The sequence below is a fragment of the Jaculus jaculus genome, chromosome 2 (genome assembly GCF_020740685.1).
Source record: "Jaculus jaculus isolate mJacJac1 chromosome 2, mJacJac1.mat.Y.cur, whole genome shotgun sequence".
In the NCBI taxonomy this organism is placed as follows: Eukaryota; Metazoa; Chordata; class Mammalia; order Rodentia; family Dipodidae; genus Jaculus; species Jaculus jaculus.
Window position 1 is genome coordinate 9,235,453 of NC_059103.1, and position 19,836 is coordinate 9,255,288.

General features: G+C 47.9%; 1 protein-coding gene across 1 annotated transcript; it reads right to left on the reverse strand.

Annotated features, from left to right (window-relative positions):
* Positions 1–1,209: 1,209 nt before the first annotated feature.
* LOC123458583 (paired immunoglobulin-like type 2 receptor alpha) lies at positions 1,210–19,171 on the reverse strand. Its single transcript, XM_045142836.1, has 8 exons — positions 19,072–19,171; positions 17,143–17,216; positions 16,449–16,626; positions 10,893–11,096; positions 7,126–7,156; positions 2,469–2,515; positions 2,219–2,250; positions 1,210–1,831 (listed from the first exon to the last, which is right to left on the reverse strand). The coding sequence occupies exons 1-8, from the start codon at positions 19,169–19,171 to the stop codon at positions 1,706–1,708; spliced, it is 792 nt and encodes a 263-aa protein (XP_044998771.1). The 3' UTR covers positions 1,210–1,705.
* Positions 19,172–19,836: the final 665 nt, after the last annotated feature.

Sequence of the window (19,836 nt, forward strand, 5' to 3'; positions counted from 1 at the left end):
TTGTTTTGTTTTTGACACATATTAGCTGATTTTATTGGATTTTCTTATTTCCATAAGTTTTAGTCTGTACCAACAAACACCTAAAGCAATACAACATTATACTACACCAGAGGCAAATGGTATATGCATGATGGAATAGATTCCTGGGACACAAAACTATAATTTTAGTCAAAGCACAAGTACACAGATATGAAGCAAGACAGTGAGTTGATAAAAATGAATCCATTAGATTGGCGAGTAGCGAAATAAAAGTGAAACCAGTGCCATATATTATTATTATTTCAACGTGGGATCTCACTCTAGCCCAGACTGACCTGGAATTCACCATATAGTATCAGGCCGGCTTCGAACTCACAGTGATCCTCCTACCTTTGCCTCTCCAGGGCTGGGATTAAAGGGTGTGCCACCACACCCAGCAGTACCATATGTTCTTATTCACCAAAGTTCTCTTAGTACAGGTATCCGCAAGCACAGGACGAAAGAAAGCAGTCACTCATCCCAACGCATCAGCACAAGTTTCCTTGTTTTCTTTCATTGAATTCACCTTCCTCTCAGCTTTGTTTGTTTGTTTGTTTGTTTTCTTTTTGTTTTTGTTTTTCAGATAGGGTCTTGCTCTAGTCCTGGCTGACCTGGAATTCACTATGTAGTCTCAGGCTGGCCTTGAACTCACAGTGATCCTCCTGCCTCTGCCTCTCGAGTGCTGGGATTAGGTGTGTGCCACCATGCCCGGCCTCACTCTGGCTTTTAAAAATATATATTTATTAGTTTTATTTATTTATTAGAGAGAGGTGGAAAGAGGCAGGTAGAGAGAAAAAGAGAATGGGTGTGCCAGGCATTCAGCCATTGCAAATGAATTCCAGATAGGTGGGCCACCTTGTGCATCTGGCTTACATGGGCCCTGGGGAATAGAGCCTAGGTCTTTTGGTTTCGCAGACAAGAGCCTTAATCGCTAAGCCATCTCTTCAGCCCAACCATCTGGCTCTTGTTTCTGTGCTGTGCATGTGCACCTCATAGTTGATGATGTTCCAGTGAGGTGGAACATATGAAGTAGTCATTTTTTGTTGTTGTTGTTTCTTTTTACTTATTTATTTGAGAGTGATATACACAGAGAGAAAGATGCAGAGAGAGAGAGAGAGAGAATGGGCATTCCAGGGCCTCCAGCCACTGCAAACAAACTCTAGGCATGTGTGGCTCCTTGTGCATCTGGGGAATTGAGCCTCGAAGCGGGGTCCTCAGGCTTCACAGGCAAGCGCTTAACCACTAAGCCATCTCTCCAGCCCATTTTTGTGCTAGTTTTTATAATGAAGGAGAGATTATAGTTTAGATTGCACATGAATCTTGGGTCCTAGCTACCAGTGTTCAGGACTTTGTATTCATGGTCCAAGACAATCACTAAAAAATAAATTAAATTAAATTAAGATAAAAGCGATACAGGGAAAGTCTTCCATGTCAGTTACTGGGATAATTTTTGGTCAGATGTTGAAGGAGGCATCTGTTTCCTCAGATTCATCGAGGCAAATTTTGTGGTTTGGTTGCTTGTTTTGAGCACAGGATGGGAAGTTGTAAAGGGAACAAGTATTTTCTCTCAGGTTCCTTTGTGACCTTCAGAGTTGCTGACTTGTGAGCTGGCTGTCTCTGGCCTTGGAGGTTATGGGAAGTAGCAGAAAGGAACATGGATGACCCTAAGAGTGTCACTCAGTCCCACTCACTTGCCCTTTACCAGAGAGTATACAGTGTCTTCCTGGGGTGTCCCATGGGCAGGGGTGCTTGGAGGCTGTCCCGCTGAGCTTGACGTGGACAGGGCCAGAGAGGCATACACAACGCCATCATCCTGGGCAGAAGCAGGAGGAGGTGAGAGAGCAGAGGGGGACTGGCTGTCAAAGCAACATCCGGCAACCCCAGTGTCCCGCTCACACCTCCACCCCCACCCCCCATCTTACATTCTCCAGCCTCCCCTTAGTCTTCTGTTTTGAAAATATTTTTATTTATTTACTTGAGAGAGTGGGAAAGAGGCAAAGGGAGAGAATGGCCACTCCGGGGCCCCCAGCCACTGCAAACGAACTCCAGAGGCATGTTCCACCTTTGTGTATCTGGTCTGTGTGGGTCCTGGGGAATTGAACCTAGGTCCTTTGGTTTTGTAGGTAAGCGACTGAACTGCTAAGCCATCTCCCCAGCCCTCCCCTTAACTTTCCTCAGACATCTAGTCTTAACTGCTTACCTTGGGCTTGTGCTTGGGGTTCTGATCTTGTCCTGGAGGAAAAAAGAACAAGGGATGTTGGAGACGAGCCGTGAAAGGGAAGGGAAGGTAGATGGGCAGGGCTGCCTCCACTGAGCTTATTGGCCAGGTCCCAGCTCGGGTTACCCAGGAAGGGTGAGGTAAGGAATGGAAAAGGAACAAATGCTGAAGGGGTGTTTATGTTCTATGGAAGGACAAGAGTAGAAATGGGAAAGATACAGGAAGAACATACCTTTATGTCCAATATTATCATATTGCCCAGTGTTTCGGGAAAGTTCTCTGCATGGGACGAGAATGAGAGACATTAGAGGCTGGGCGGAAAAGATTGAAGAAATGGTGGAGGCTGGTTCTCTTTGAGGGGTATCTGTAATCTCCACCCCCAGCACACTCAGGATGAACATGGTGGTGTTGGCCCTAAGGCAGAGGCAGCCTGGAAAAGGAACTTGAAGCCCCTTGGTAGGGTGGCCCAGCAGAGACCCCTCAGCTCTCACTGCAGGTACATTATTCTAGGAGATCTGCTTATATTGGGAAAAGATTCAGAGAAGAGAAATGGGAAAGACCAGCCCTGCTCTCTGCTGGAACTGCCTTGGCCCAAACCAGAATTTTAGATCTCCTGGGTAGGTGCTCAGGGTAGCTTCTAGGAGGAGAAGGGACCTGGGAGCAGATTGGTGGAGGGACAGCTGGCCAAAGAGGCAAGAGAAGAAAGGAAGGAAGGAGGAGGAGGCCAAGGATGTGGCTGGGGTTGTGGACCATTTTCCTACCATGCACGAAATCCCAGGTTTTGCCCCTGGCATAAAACTGGGTGTAGTGGCATGCACATGTAATCCCAGCTCTCAGGAGATGGAGGCAAAAGCATAATAAATCTTTCTCTGGTCACATGGTAACTTCCAGCAGTGGGGGAGCTTTTCCCTTTACTGGGCCTGGGCTGGCTTGGCCCAGGCTCAGGCCCAGGCCTAGGCCCAGCTGGGAGGGTCCCCAGTCCTTTCTCTATAGGTTCTTTATCCTCTCAGCTCCCCCATGTGGCAGGAACTCCTTGAATTTTCTTTTCTCTTTTCTTTCATGCTTTTTACCCCAGATCTGTATCTGGTCACATGGACTCCTGAACTACACACGTGGCCCACATGGGCTTTTGGGCTCCATGTGGTGTGTACTTCTCCCTGGTTTATCTCCTTTGACCTCCCAGCCTTCTCCTTCCCACACTTCTTGGTAAAATCTGAATGAAATGTGGTATTTAAAAATAAAAAAAAGAGAATAATAAATTCAAGTTCATCTTTGGTTACATAAGTTCGAGGCCAGCCTGGACTACATGAGACTCCCTCTAAAAAATAAAAAAGGAGAGGACAGGGAGGGAGGAAAGCTTAGATCAGGGAAAGTATGGTCATTAGCACACAGGGCAGGAGAAAAGGAGAGGCAGGATGCGGACAGGATAAGGAAGGTGGAAGCTGTGGGGATAAAGGGGGTCAGGGGGCTGCGGAGCACTGATGAGGGAGAAGGACAGACTGGAGGGCTGGAAGAAAGAGGAAGAGAGATTGGAAAGCTAGATGCATCCAGGGAAAGGTTCAAGGCCAACAGGAAAACGAATACATGAGAGAAGCTTAGAAAGGAGGGAGGGAAAGAGGATCCAGAAGAAACGCTGGAGGAGAATTTTCTGAAAGGGACGATCTCTGAAACTGCTGGTTTCATATCTAGGGGGTTGAATTCATGGATGTGGGGAGCCTGGCCAACATCGGACAGAGGAGGAAGGTGACCACGAGAGTCTGGGTGAGAAAGGTGAGAAAGGTTGCATGTTCTTATTTTTAAGTTAGCCAGATAATATATTTTTTTTAATTTTTATTTATTTATTTATTTGAGAGCGACAGACACAGAGAGAAAGACAGACAGAGGGAGAGAGAGAGAATGGGCTCGCCAGGGCTTCCAGCCTCTGCAAACGAACTCCAGACGCGTGCACCCCCTTGTGCATCTGGCTAACGTGGGACCTGGGGAACCGAGCCTCGAACCGGGGTCCTTAGGCTTCACAGGCAAGTGCTTAACCGCTAAGCCATCTCTCCAGCCCCAGATAATATTTTTAAAAATACATTTTCATGTATTTGAGAGCGACAGAGAAAGAGGCAGAGAGAGAGAGAAAGGGCACGCCAGAGCTTCCAGCCACTGCAAACAAACTCCAGATGCATGTGGCACCTTGTGCATCTGGCTTAGGTGGGACCTGGGGAATTGAGCCTTGAACTGGGGTCCTTAGGCTTCACTGGCAAGCATTTAACCACTAAGCCATCTCTCCAGCTCCTAACCAAATATTTGAATGATAAATGTAACTCATTTTTTGAGGCAATCACACAGACTGGTCATTTTTTTTTAAATAAGAGAGAGAAAGATAGAGATAGATAGCTAGAGAGAGAGAGAGAAAGAGTATTGGTGTGCCACAGCCTCCAGCCACTTTAATCAAATTCCATACTTGTGAGTCACTTTGTGTGCATGTGCGACCTTCACACTTGTTTCACCGTGTGCATCTGGCTTACATGGGATTTGGGGAGTCAAACATGGGTCCTTAGGCTCTTCAGGCAAGCACCTTAACTGGTAAGCAATCTTTCTCCCCAGCCCTGCCTGTAATTCTTTTTGTTGTTGTCATTGTAGCCCAGGCTGGCCTTAAATTCTAGTCATGTTGCCTACTATCCTCTGCGGTGCTGGGATTATGTATGTATGTATGTCCTATGTATGTATGTATGTATGTATGTATGTATGTATGTATGTATGTAGTGCTGGGAATGGACTTTTTGCATGTTAGAATAGTGCTGTACCAACTAAGCTACATCTAGTCCTGACAAATGTAATTTCATAATCAGTATCTGCAGTGAATATACCAATCCACATGCATTTTACTCGAAGAAATAATTTAATTAAGTCCATAAGAAAAGTTATATATTAGCTGAGCACAGTGATACACACCTATCATCTTAGCCCTTGGGAGGCAGAAGCAGGAGGAAGAGTTTGAGGCCAGATTTGCTACATAGTGAGACCTTCTGTTTAAAAAAAAGTGTATTTGGGCTGGAGAGATGGCTCAGCTATTAAGGTGCTTGCCTACAAAACTTAACAACCGGAGTTCAATTCCCCAGTACCCACATGAATCCAGATACATAAAGCAGTGCATGCATCTTGACTTGCAGTGGCTAGAGGCTCTGGTGTGCCCGTTCTTTCTTTTCTCTCTCTCTGTCTCTGCTTGCAAATAAATAAATAAATAATATTTAGCCTGGGCTAGAGCAAGACCCTTCCTCAAAAAAATCAAAAGAAAAATTTAAGAAATGTATAAAAGTATCAAAAGTAAATGAAGGGGTAGAGAGATGGCTTAGTGGTTAAGACGCTTGTCTGAAAAGCGTAAGAACCCATGTTGGACCTCTCCAGATCCCATTACCCAGACACACAAAGGCGAGGCAAGCGCAAGGTCACACATGTTCACTAGGTGACGGAAGCATTAGGAGTTTGATTGTAGTGGCTGAAGTCCTGCTGCACCAATTCCCTCTCCCTCTCTCTATGTCTCTATTTCACTTTATTTAAAAAGAAAATAAATGGATGGTTGGATGGCTTAGTGGCTAAGGTGCTTGCCTGCAAAGCCAACCGGCCCAGGTTTGATTCTCCAGGACCCACGTAAGCCAGATGTACAAGGTGGTGCATGTGTCTGGAGTTCATTTGCAGTGGCTGGAGGCCCTGGTATTCCCATTCTCTCTCTCTTTCTCTGCCTCTTTCTGTTTGTCAAATAAATAAATTAAATTAATTGAAAAGTATATGAATGTAAAATAATTTTTATCTAGAATTCTTAAGATTTTACTTTTCTTATATAACATCTCTGAATGTAAGGCAAACGTTTGCCCTGCAGAGAGCCACTGGGAGATCTCCGTATGCCGAAAACAGGCAAAGAAAGAAAACCTTCCTGAGGAGATTTTGTCATTTAGATTGATGTCACTTATAGAAATCATTATTATTATCACTGCTATTCTTATTATTATTTGGCTTTTCGAGGCAGGGTCTCACTCTAGCCCAGGTTGACCTGGGAATTCACTATGTAGTCTCAAGGTGGCCTTAAACTCGGGCAAATCTCCCACCTTCGCTTCCCGAGTGCTGGGATTAAAAGTGTGTGCCGCCATGCCTGGCTGGAATTATTTTTTTATTTTTATTTTTTTGGTTTTTCTGAGGTAGGGTCTCACGCTAGCCAAGGCTGACCTGGAATTCACTATGTAGTCTCAGGGTGGCCTCGAACTCACAGCGATCCTCCTACCTCTGCCTCCCGAGTGCTGGGATTAAAGGCGTGCGCCACCACGCCCGGCTGGAATTATTTTTAATGTATGTCTATGTTTATAAATTTTGATTTTTTAATAAATAAATGTTATTTATTTATTTAGAAATGAGGAGAGAGAGAGAGAGAGAGAGAGAGAGAGCAAGCCATAGCCTTTAGGTGCTGCAAATGAACTCCAGACGCATGTGCCACCTTGTGCATCTAGCTTATGTGGGTCCTTTGCAGGCTAACACCTTAACTGCTAAGCCATCTCTCCAGCTCAAACCATGATTTTTTAAAAGCAGAATTCAAGTTTATTGTTGAGATTTTAAGATAGACTTAAGTACAGGCTTAATAGAAAGACAAGTGTTTAGGAAAAGGAAAGTGAACACGTAATTGAGTAGGATTGGGCTTCACTAAATTAAGTAAATATTTTAAAATATATCAAAGGCTCTTAGCTAAAGCATACGTCTATATAACACTCTTCTTAATATAATATATTGATTATACAAAGTAATCGGTTTCATGGTGCCATTTTCATAGTTGTTCTTACGAGAACATTGCAAGGGAGAAGTCTCAACCCAGTGTCCCGACCCCACCATGCTGCCTTGGGAGGACAAGTACTCACGCGGCTGGGGTGTCAGGTTTTGCTTGCCGGCCTGAAGGAGAAGAAACGGGGTGTCAGTGTGACATCAGTGGTGATCCTGGCTCCTTAGCGGTGCCCTGCATTCACACGATCCTTAGTGGAACAGGGCAGCCAAACTCGAGCATCATTTCTTAACTCACCTGTCTTTCATAAGCAATGCTCCTATCAGGCTGGGCATGGTGGCACACGCCTTTAATCCCAGCACTTGGGAGGCAGAGGTAGGAAGATCGGCATGAGTTCGAGGCCACCCTGATGCTCCATAGTGAATTCCAGATCAGCCTGGGCTAGAGTGAGACCCTACCTTGAAACACCCTCCGCCCCCCAAAAAAGAAAGAAGTACTCCTTTCTGGGGCTGGAGAGATGGCTTAGCAGTTAAGTGCTTGCCTGTGAAGCCTAAGGACCCTCGTTTGAAGCTCGACTCCCTTGGACCCATGTAAGCCAGGTTCAAAAGGTGGCACATGCATCTGAAGTTCGTATGTAGTGACTGTAGGCCCTGGTGTGCCCACTCTCTTTCTCTCTGCCTCTTTCTCTGTCTGTTGCTCTCAAATAAATAAATAAAAGCAAACAAAAAAATAAAAGAAACGCTCCTTTCTGGGCCTGGGAGGAATCTCTGGGTAGAGTGCTGCCAAGCACGCCCAGAGCCTAGATTCAACCCCCAGTACCTCGTAGACCAGGCATTGTGGTGGACACCTGTAACCCCAGCACCCAGGAAGTAGAAGCGGAGGAACCGAAATTCAAGTTTGTCCTTAGCCTAAGCCAAGTTTGAGAACAACCTGGGTTACCTGAGACCTTGCCCGTCTCCCCCGCCCCACAAAGTGCTGGAGAGATGGTTCAGTAGTTACAGGTGGATCTGGCAAAGGGGTACCAGGAATGGGCTCTATCGCCCCTCAGGCTCTGCTCCTAGAAGCAGTGGGCCCAGTTCTGGATAGGAAAGTTCCTGCTGATAGTCTTTGCTAAATCCAGTGCTGTGACCCCCACCCCGAAAGGACAGGGTTTCTGGCATGAACCGCTACGCCCAACTCATTGCACATTTATTGAAAGTAATTTCAAATCAGTTTTGGAGGATGTTGAGCTATAAACAATGTCTCTAACCTTGTGTTCTCTTTGGACTTAGAGATGTCAATTTCTAAGGGACAACTCCACGTAGACCTACAGAAGCACCTCATGTATAACATGTCCTGTGTTGGTGGCTTTTAACTCATTGCATTCTGTGTGCAGAACACTCTGTGGTCCTGCTGACACTCTGCTTTGAGAAGGACATCTGTGCTTGACCCCAGAATGCTGAGGACAGTGTTTCTGGTGTCCATTCTCCAGCGGTTAGGAAGCTCTAATATTCATCTGGAGCCTGAAGTTATCCAGGCTGTCTCCTGCTTCTGAGATAGGGAAGTTGCCCTCCACTTGGTTTTGTATAAGCTGTTATTTGCATAAATCCCGCATGAATCCCGTACACAGAGCTGTTCTAATATGAACTCTGTGACCTGCTGCCCCGGGCTCCTGTGCAGAAGAAATCGCCGGGAGTCCCCTGGTTCTGCTGACTCGCCCCAGTCTCAGTTCACCTCCTCGCCACCAGTCACTCAAGACCTGGGAAAGGATTCAGTTGGCAGCAAAAGGTGACGACAACAACAGGGTGGTGCCCAACATGGGGTTTTGAGCCAGACACGGACTGTGGAGGAAAACCGGAGACATATATGGTTCTGAAAAAGTGCACAAGGCTCCCACTCCGGGAGGCCAGGGTAAGCGTGGGTCAAGCCCAGAGTAGAAGGGAGGATTATATGTGTTTATTGCACAGTGTGCTAAAAAGCATCAGGAAAAACAAAAAAGCGAATCCTCCTCATAGCTGGTTGCTCTTCCCATAAAACTGCGTTTCCAGTAAGGCTTAGAGGTTAAGGTGCTTCTCTGTGAAGAATGAGGACCCAGGCTTGAATCCCCAGAACCCACATAAGCCAGATGCACAAGGCGACATACATGTCTGGAGTTTGGCTGCAGTGGCTAGATGCCCTGGCATGTCAATTCTCTCCCTCATAAATAAACAGGGCTTCCAGATGCATAAGGTGACACATGCATCTGATTGCAGTGGTTAGAGGTCCAGGTATGTCAATCCTCTCTCTCTCTTGCTCTTTCTTATCATTAATAACAAGTTCCAAAACAAACAACCAAAACACCTCATCACTCTTCCCGATGCACAAGGTGGCACATGCCTCTGGAGTTCATTAACAGTGGCTGAAGGCCCTGGAATGCGATTCTTGTTCTATCTGCTCCCCTTCAAATAAAACAAAATAAATAAAAAATAAAAGCAATGGGCTTCCTCCTATGCCATATATTACTTGGTGGCTTCGTCAGAGCCTAATTCACCCACATGAGAAACATGACTTTTCTGGCTCCCTTGCCACTGCATCAATCTATTCACTAAATATTAATGTTTTTGCCACAGATCTTTCCTGGCAGTGGCCAGATCCCTCCACACACAGTGGCACTGTGTGACACTGGCCCAGCCTGGTCCCTCCCGCCTGTCCTCCACATGCTGACATCCACGGTGACCGTGGGCATGGCTTACCATGTCCATCTCTCATCGCCTCCTCCTTCCCATGGTGCTACTTCAGGGTGGTTTCTCCTCCGTGGAAGGCAAGGGATTGTAACCTAACGTGACCCCCAACATTTTTCTCTGGCACAGGTTGAGACACAGTCTCATGGAACCCAGGCCAGCCTTGAACTCATTAAGTAGCCCTGGCTGGCCTTGAACTTCAGATTCTCGTGTCTCCACCTCCCAAGTGCTGGGATTACACGTGGTGCTGCTTAGTGTGGGTCTCATTCTCTTTATTTCTTTGGGATTTTTTCCCCCAGGTTTCTCTTTCTCTGAGAATACTTTTCTGACTCTGACCTTGTTAATTTCTACCACAACTCTTTGGAAATAAACACTGAGCTTGTGAAGCACCCACTCCCCTCCTGAGGCACTTGAGCACCACCCTGAGAACCAGGGTTTGTATCCCTGGAACCCTCATCAAAGCTGATCTCAAGAAACACATGCACAAGTAACTCCCGTGTGTCTACAGCAATGGAGAGGAGTCAGGAGATTCCCATGGGCCAGTGACTCCAGCATGCTCAGATTCAAAGACTAGGGGAGACCCTGTCTCGAGGTGGGAAGGTAAAGACTGACATCCTAAGGCTGTCCTATGACCTCCACGTATGTGTTGTGGAGTACTTGTGCCAACACACACAAACACACACACACACACACACACACACACACACACACACACACGCCAAACTGACAGCAAAGAGAAAACTCTCTCCCACATCATTCACAGAACCTGATTGAAAGGATTAGAGGGAGCCTGGCAGGGACCTGTAGCTTTTTGCATTTACGTATGTCTTCGTATTTGTGTGTGAAGGTGTGTGTGAGTGTCTGCACACGTCCATGCAGAGGTTAGGGGACAACTGTGATGTCATCGTCAGGAATGCCTCTACCTCATTAGAGACAAGGTCTCTCATGTGCCTGGAGAGCACGCATGAGGCTCGATTGGCCAGCGAGCTCCTGGGATCTGCCTGTTTCCATTTCCCGAGCTTTGCTAACACGTTTCCGTGGGTTTTAGGGAATCCAGCTCAGGCCTTGTGCTTGCAAGGCAGCCAGTTTACTGACCGGGCCAGCTCCTCAGGTCGGGAGCTGCAATTAACAAACACCTTCTGATGCCCGGAATTCCGAGAAGACACCCAAGAAAAGTGTGCCAAGAGGGCCAGCGCTGACCACTTACCTTTTTTTCTCTTCCACTTAAGCACGAGCAACAATGCCAAAATCCCTGTCACAAGCACAGCGACGGCCACTGCCACACCAGCTACGGCTCCCGGACTCAGGGGCCAAGGCCCCCCGCCCTCCTGGCCTTCTGTGGTCACCTCGCGGGCTGCCGTGGTGACTGAACAGGTTGGGGTCTGGGTGCTCTGCACGGTAGTTTTCTCATCTGAGAAGAGATGAGAAGTTTCATGGCGCTGACCTGGCGGGGATGAAGACATTCTAAAGAGGCACTCGAGGCCCTCCCTTTGACTATCAGACTATTGAAACGACAGACCCCAGAAGTTGGATTTTCCCTGGGATCGTGAGATGAGAGAAGAAACAGGCTGAACCCAGGTGCCCGCCAAAGGAAGACCCTTTCTCCCAGACAGAAATTTCAGGCAGCTCTGGGAAGTTGTCTGTAACCTCGCAGGAGAAACTAGCGTCCAGTGATGGGCAGACCACACTGTGACCAGGACTCCTTGGTCATGTAAATTTCTCGTCTTCTATTTTTAAAAAATATTTTGTTGTTTATTTGAGAAAGAAAGAGAGGCAGAGGAGAGATAGACTGAATGAGCATGCCAGGGCTTTCAGCACTGCAAATGGACTCCAGACGCATGCATTACCTTGTACATTTGGCTTACATGGGTTCTGGAGAATCAGACTTGGGTCCTTTGGCTTTGCAGGCAGTCGCCTTAAACACTAAGCCATCTGTCCAGCCCTTCTGTTTTTTTTGTTGTTGTTTGTTTTTTTTTTTGTTTTTTTTTTTGTTTTTGGTATTGGAGAGAGAGAGAGAGAGAGAGAGAGAGAGAGAGAGAGAGGGCATCTGCAAGAGAATTGGCTTTCCAGGGTCTCCAACCTCTGCAATCAAACTCCAGACGCATGCTCCATCTTGTCCTCACGGCAACCCTGCATGCTTGCGTCACCTCACGTGGGATCTGGAGTGTCAAACATGGGTCCTTAGGCTTCTTATCTGCTAAGCACTCTGTCCAGCCCTCTTGTTTTCTATTTAAACCTAAACCTCACGTTGGACGAGGAAGATGAACATAGGGAGCCACTGAACTTCGCTGTTCCTCTTTGCAGTGCGGTACATTGAGTTCTTCTTTCTTTGCTGTTCACTATTTCCTTGTCTGTTTAATTGGCCTGTTGAGGTTGAGTGGCTGAGCCTAGCTTGCTGGGCTTCCAGGGCCAGACTCTGACCCTAACAATTCTGGTATCAAAGAGATCCTTTCTGAGGTAGTGAGGGGATCAGCGTTCATGTCCTGTCTTAGTGTCTTGCTTAGAAATGTAAGGACTGGGAACAGCTCTCAGAAGCTCATAGAAGGAGGGAGTAAAGAGTGCTGAAAGCATAGAATTCAGATGACCCAGTTTAAATGCTGACTCTCCACCCTCACTGGGGATGCGTCCCTAGACCCTCATTTCATCACTTACAGATAAGGATCACTACCTCACAGGAATAAAAAAGTTTTTGTTTTTTTTTTGTTTTTGAGACAAGCTGGCCTTGAACTCACTATGTAGCTGAGGATGACCTTGAACTCCTGACTGTCCTGTGACTGTCCCAAGTGCTGAGGTGACAGATGTGTACCACTATACCCAAATTTATATGTCACATAAACTATCACTTTAATTTAATGAAAACATACACTTCAGTGGCCCTGAGTGCATTCATTTTGCTATGTGACTATTGCTACCATTCAATTCCACAACTTTTTTAAATTTTAAGTTTTTAAAATTTATTTGAGACAGACAGAGAAAGATGCAGAGAGGGAGACAGAGGAAGATAGAGAGAGAGGTGGGGGAAGAGCGGGAGATAATGGACACACCAGGTCATCTAGCTTCTGCAAACACCCCCCCCTCGTGAGCATCAGAGACCGTGCACATTCGCCTCACTTTGTGCATCTGGCTCACGTGGGACCCGGAGAGTCAGACATGGGTCCTTAGTCTTCACAGGGAAGTGCCTTAACCACACAGCCATTTCTCTAGCTCTTCTTTCTTTCTTTCTTCCTTTCTTTCTTTCTTCCTTCCTTCCTTCCTTTCCTTCCTTCCTTCCTTCCTTCCTTCCTTCCTTCCTTCTTTCTTTCTTTCTTTCTTTCTTTCTTTCTTTCTTTGGTTTCTAGAGATAGGGTCTCACTCTAGCTCAGGATAATCTGGAATTCACTATGTAGTCTCAGGGCAGCCTTGAACTCATGGCGATCCTCCTACATCTGCCTCCCAAGTGCTGGGATTAAAGGCGTGAGCCACTACGCCTGGCTACTTTTTATTATTATTATTATTATTTTAATTAATTTATTTATTTATTTATTTGAGAGCGACAGACACAGAGAGAAAGACAGATAGAGGGAGAGAGAGAGAATGGGCACGCCAGGGCTTCCAGCCTCTGCAAATGAACTCCAGACTCGTGCGCCCCCTTGTGCATCTGGCTAACATGGGTCCTGGGGAACCGAGCCTTGAACCGGGGTCCTTAGGCTTCACAGGCAAGCGCTTAACCGCTAAGCCATCTCTCCAGCCCTATTATTTTTTTTTTTATGAGAGAGAGAACATGTGCAAAAGAGAGAATTGGTGTGCTTGGGCCTCCAGCCACTGTGATCAAACTCCAGACATGTGTGCCACCTTGTGCACATGTGTGACCTTGTGCTTGGGTCACCTTGTGTGTTTGGCTTACAAGGGATCTGGAGAGTTGAACATGGATCCTTAGGCTTTGCAGATAAACACCTTAACTGCTAAACCATCTCTCCAGCCCTACAACTTTTTTTAATTATTAAAAGTATTTTTTTTCTGTTATCCTCTTACTGGATTTGGAGATGTAATGGAGGTAGATATGTACATATATATAATCTACCCTCTTTTCCAGATTTGACAATATATATATTTTGGTACAAAATTAGTTTAAATTAAAAATTGTGAGGTATCTTGCCTGGACTGCAAGGTAAATTATTATCTCAATAAAACAAAGGAAAATAACCAAAAATAAAGTTGTTGAGGAAAAAGCAACGATTGAGAAATGATGGAGACAGACATGGTCTGATGCCCGGGGACATGCCATGAAGTTACAGTCCCTGAAAGGGCGTGGCACAGGTGGCAGAAAAGATGCATTCACCAGACAGAATGGATTGACGGGCCAGAAACTGATGCTATTCTACAAGACAGTTAAAAAGCCCGGGCATGAATGACCTCACAGTGCCTGACTCTACCTACACAGACCATCATAATAGGAGGAAAAGATCATGACATCAAGATAAAAGAGAGACTGATTGAAAAACAAAAGCCTGGGCACGAGAGTAGCTCAGCACTGAGCTCTCCTGCCTGGCACGCAGATGGCCCTGGCTTCATCCTCAGCACCAAACACGCCAACGCACCTTTGGTCTCAAGGGAGCAGAGAGAAAACACTCAGTAAGTGAAGCTGAGATGATGACTCGGTGCTTGGCACAGAGATCAGGTGGAGGAGGCTGGAGATGGCTCAGCTGGTGACGTGCTCCCTGTGCAAGCATAAAGAGCCGAGTCGGAGTCCTCAGCACCCATGTGGAAGCGGGCATGAGAGACTGTGCCTCTGACCCCAGTGTTGGGAAGGCAGAGCCAGGAAGAGGCCTGGGCTTGCTGGGCAGCTCGTCTCGCCAAGTCAGCGACCTCCAGCCTCAATGATAAACTCTGTCGGGCGAGGTGGTGCACGCCTTGAATCCCAGCACTTGAGAGGCAGAGGTATTAGGATCACCGTGAGTCTGAGGCTACCCTGAGACTACATAGTGAATTCCAGGTCAGCCTCAGTTACATGCAATCTTGCACCTCTAAAACAAAATAAAATAAAATAATAAAAAGAAAAAAATAAAGTGGGGCTGGAGAGATGACTTAAAAGTTAGGGCGCTTGCCTATGAAGCCTAAGGATTCATGTTCGACTCCTCAGATCCCACATAAGCCTAACACACAAGATGATGCAAGCGTGCAAGGTTGCACATGCGCACAGGGTGGCTTACGTGTCTCAAGGTGATTGCAGTGGCTGGAAGCCCTGGTGCTCCAGTTTTCTCTCTCATAAAAAAAAATTACAAAATAAATAAATAAAGTGAAGAGAGCAACTGAGAAACACACATGGCATCCACATGCACATGCTCACTCACACACGTGTGAACATGGATGTATAACACACACACACACACATGCAAGAAAAGAAAAAACAAAACCCACAGTGCATGTGGTTGAAGCAATGAAAGACCAATCTGCTCTAAGCTGACGTTTATCTCAAGCACCTCACCCATTATCTCAAAGGTCAGGAGGAATTACAACAAAGAGGAAGAGGGGGCGGAGAAGAACCAACATTTCTTATCTTTCTTTTTCTTTTCTTTTTTTTTTTTTTTTTTGATGTAGGGTTTCATTCTAGTCCAGGCTGACCTGGAATTCACTATGGAGTCTCAGGGTGGCCTTGAACTCACGGCGATCCTCCTACCTCTGCCTCCCCAGTCCTGGGATTAAAGGTGTGCACCACCACGCTAGGCCAAGAACCAACATTTCTAAGAAAAGGCTGCAGACGGAAATACGTAGGAGGCACAGGAACACCAGCCTAAGGGCATCTTGCCAGTTCTGGCTGTGACCTCTCCATGTGCCAGACTCTGAGCCAACACAGGGTTAAGAGGGAGCAGTGGTTTGCCAGCAGGGGAGGCTTCTGTCAGTGGACCCATTCTGCAAGAGAGGCTGCACTTGCCAGTGACATCGTCTGAATTGTCACACAACTGACAAAAACAAAACAAACAAACAAAAAAAGCCACTTGATTTTTCATGTTCTCCCTGTCCTGAGTATTAATTTTCTAGTTTATTTTAAAGACAACACACCTTTTCTTGTGTCTGCATGAGGAACACGGCAACACTACTCTGGATGGAAAAACGAGGTTCCAGAGCTGGAGATGGCTTAGTGGTTAAGGCACTTGTCTGTGAAGCCTAAGGACCCAGGTTTGATTCCCCAGGACACACGGAAGCCAGGTGCACAAGGTGGTGCATGTGTCTGCAGTTTGTTGGCGGTGGCTGGAGACACTGGCACACCCATTCTGTTAATAGTGTGCATCCATTCTGACACTAAAATGTAGACAGACCATCACACCAACTCAGTCAGTCAGGTTGTATCTTCTGGCTAAGAGAGAAGACTTTGGGGTGTGGAGATGGCTCAGTGTAAACAGCTTGCTGCATCACCATGCCCGGATAACTTATTTTTTTTTAAGTTTAGTAATATCTTGAGGAAGTCAAATCCACAAAGACATTGTGATGCAAGATGGGAGTGGGCAGGGGAACAGTGCCAGCTGAAGAGAGAAGTGGCATCTGGTAAGAGCTGAGACCTGGGGATTGAGGCAAGGCTGGATCTACCACAGAGTGAGGGCCTTCGTCATTTAAAGAAGCTAAGGTCTGAGGGCGACCCAGGGGAAGATAAAAGGAAAAGTTGGCAGAGGTCTGGGGTGGGGGAAGGGCTAGGAGAAGATTCTTTCAGATCAGCAACAAGGGGCCCCTGGTGACATTTAGGGGACAAGGAAGCCAGGGCAGCACAGCCTGGCACAGGGAGGCTCACCGTGGGTGATGTTGAGTGTGGTCCCATCGATTGACTGCCACTTCTGCCAGCCTGCAGTCCGTGTGTACAGCTGCACTCTGCAAAAGTACGTGCTCTCGTCCTCCTTCCTGAGGTTCAGGATCCTGAGGCTGCCGGACGTCTGACCCTGTGTCCAGTTCAGGATGAGCCTGTTCTTGAACTGCTCATGGATGAAAGACAGGGTGCTGTTGTAGATAAATGGTCCATGGAAGTTCTTCCATCTCCACATTATCGTCATCCGGGGATCGCTGGCTAACCCCCAGCGGTGGTAGAAGGAGAAGGGGATTTCCACAGAGCCACCCTGGCAACCAGACACGTTTTTGGGTTGGTCCATCCAGTAGTCAATCCTTTGGCTGGATCGGGAATCACTACCTGGGAAGGATGGGGGGAATTTGACGTCACTGCAGGGGACAGAGGGTATCTCCCCAGACATTTATGCACTTTGGTCTAGAACAAGTTCTGTGACAGGAGGCAGGACGGTCCCTCTGGCTGGGTCCCCATCTTCAGGGAGGAGGAGGAGAGAGGTGAGGCACAGGGTTGGAGGCACTCTGAGGGACCACTAGCTCTGGCTGTCTCCTCTCACAGATCCTGTCCACACGCCCAACCACTGTCCCGAGCCATTGGTCCCCACGGTGTTGCAGGCAGAGTCCCAGGCTCTGGAGGTCCCAGCACTCACCAGCTTGCAGGGATGCCGGTGGCAGCAGCAGCAGCAGCAGCAGCAGCAGGACCATAGCCACCGCCAGCTCCCTTCTAGAGGACAAGAGAAGCAGAGCCGGGCGGGCAGGAGAGCAGCCCTGGGGAGGAACACTGAGGCTGCTCTTGGGTCCAGAGAAGATCGAGTGGATAGATCAGGATGCCCAGAGCCCGCCTCTTGGGAGGACTGAGGTCAGAGGGAAGTCCCCATGTCCGCCTCCATGTAGCCACCAACTTCCTCAGTTATGCTGGCTTCTTCTTTCTACATTGCAGAGGAGGCTCCTCTGGTCACTCAGCAGAAGGCCCGTCCTTGGGTGCAGCCCCCATCTGCTGGGGAGTGTGGTCTTGACTTTTCCTGGCTGGGTCTCCCTTAGTCCACCTCAACCTTCCGTGTCACCCCGTCCTTCCTGGGTCCTGTGCAGCACCCTTTCCTCATCTGTGTCCTCTCGGTCACTCACTCGATTCCTTCCCTCCTCATCTTGCTCAGTGTCTCTGTCCCTCTCACTCAGTCTCCTTTCTCAGCGGTTCTTGTGGTCATCAGGGGGGAGGCGGCCAGGACCCGCACAGCTTCTTTCAGGAAGAGCAAAGGTGGATATGAGACTCTATCCAGCCGTACCCCAGACTCGGTTCAAGATGATGAGGAAGGCGATGGTGGAGGAGACACCCCTCAGTCCCCAGCCCCAGGGGCCTCTGGTTGGCTCTTTGCCCCTTTTCTGTCTTCAGGGGCTCTACACTCCCCAGGAGGACATAAAGCCAGGTGAACCCTCTTGCCCATGGCCTGCTGACAAGTCCTCGACTTCCCTGAACTTTGGATTATTTTTTATTTAGACGGGGGTCTCACTTGAGCCCAGGCTGACCTGGAACTCACTTTGTAGTCTCAGGCTGGCCTCAAAGGTGAGGACCACCACGTTCAGCTTCACTGGACTTTGTATTTAACACTTCACTTGCCTGGTCAGTGACCCCAGAAGCTGTAGGTATTATTGCAAGGGCCTCTCTGTCCTCTGCCCTACAGAAGAGGAGGAGGCGCAGAGTCACTTTGGTCCAGGCCATGAAGTGGTCACATGGTGGGTATGACAGGTATCTGTTGAGTCCTTGTAGCCTTTCCCTTAACCCAGTCTTCTCCGTGGTTGCTTGGCACACTCTCCTAGCCCGATGTCGGGTGCTAAGGCTTGGGTGCTGGGGCACCAGAAAGCTGTTTGTATAAAGCTCCTTATGTAATTCTGTCAGCTATTACCATACCAGAACCTTCCTTGGACAGAGTGGGCAGAGCAGGCTCGCCACAGCAGCGTGTCACTATTACATACCTCCTGGCACTTCTCTGACAGTGGACAGTGCCATGCTGGGGCACTGGGGGTGGAGAAGTGAGAGTTGGCATGGGACAGAGAGCAGGTGACACACAGGGCTGGTTCTGTGGTGGACCTTCCTACCCGCTCCCCCCTCCATGAGAAGCTTCGTGTCAGCTCTCTGAGGGGCAGGTGGACAGCTTGCACCAGAGGAAGTGACATTGGGCTTCTTGAGGGACACATGCAAAGACGACTTCCCTTTTTCCTCAACTTCTCTGCTCTCAACCGCCTGGTCCAGGCTTCCCTTCCGGCGACCCGGGTGTCCCCTCCCTCCTCCTCTGCCTTCCCCTCCCTCCTCTCAGCCCCCGTGGTTCTGGGACCGCTGACCTGAGTCAGGCTCTGACCACCGCGTGCCCCCTCTCCACGCCTCCTTATCTGGTGGACATTTGTTACATCCATTGTACCCGTCTGGACGCTGGGGCACAGGACTTTTGGAATGGGTTGGCAAGGTTAGGTAGCTGGTCACAGGAGAGAACAGGGACCCACTGCCTTTGTCAAGTCTTTGTTTTGTTTGGAGGCAGGTCTCATTTATCCCAGGCTGTATAGCCTAGGATGGCTTGAACTCCTACCTCCACTCTGAGCGCTGTAATCACAGTTCTGGGCCACGATGAGCGAATGGGCCACGATGAGCGATTCCTGTAGTGCTTGGGATGAAACCCAGGTCTCCATGTATGCTAGACAGCACTCTGCTGCAAGATATTTTGTCCCATATAAAAATGTACATATGGGTTGGAGAGATGGCTGAGCAGTTCAGTGCTTGCCTGTGTAGCATAAAGACCCCGGTTCAAGGTTTCATTCACCAGGACCCATGCTAGCCAGATGCACAAGGGGGCACATGCGTCTGGAGTTTGTTTGCAGTGTCCGGAGGCCCTGGTGCACCCATTCGCTTTCTTTCTCTGCCTCTTTCTCTCTGTCTGCTACTATCAAATAAATAAATAAAAATATAAAAAAATAAATATAAAGATAAAGAAATATTTTTAAAGTATGTATGTAGATATATACATATATTTGTGTGTGTGTGTGTGTGTGTGTGTGTGTGTGTGTGTTACATAGGTAGAGTCTTGTTTTTGCTCATCTCTGTCCCCATTTTCTTTGTTAGTCCTTCTCAGTAGGTCTCTGGTGTTCACTGTGGGCTAGTTAGGGCTTCTGTTATTTCGGGGAGCAGTAGCTCAGGATATTTCTACGCGCCTCATGGCTCTTACAATCTTCCCATCCCCTCCTCTGCGATAATCGCTGAGCCGTGGGCTCGTGAACTGTTGGCTTTCCGTGCTGTGCTCTCGGGAGCCTGGGTCTCTGTGTTCGCGTCTTTCGGGTCACCTACACGCGGGGGCTCT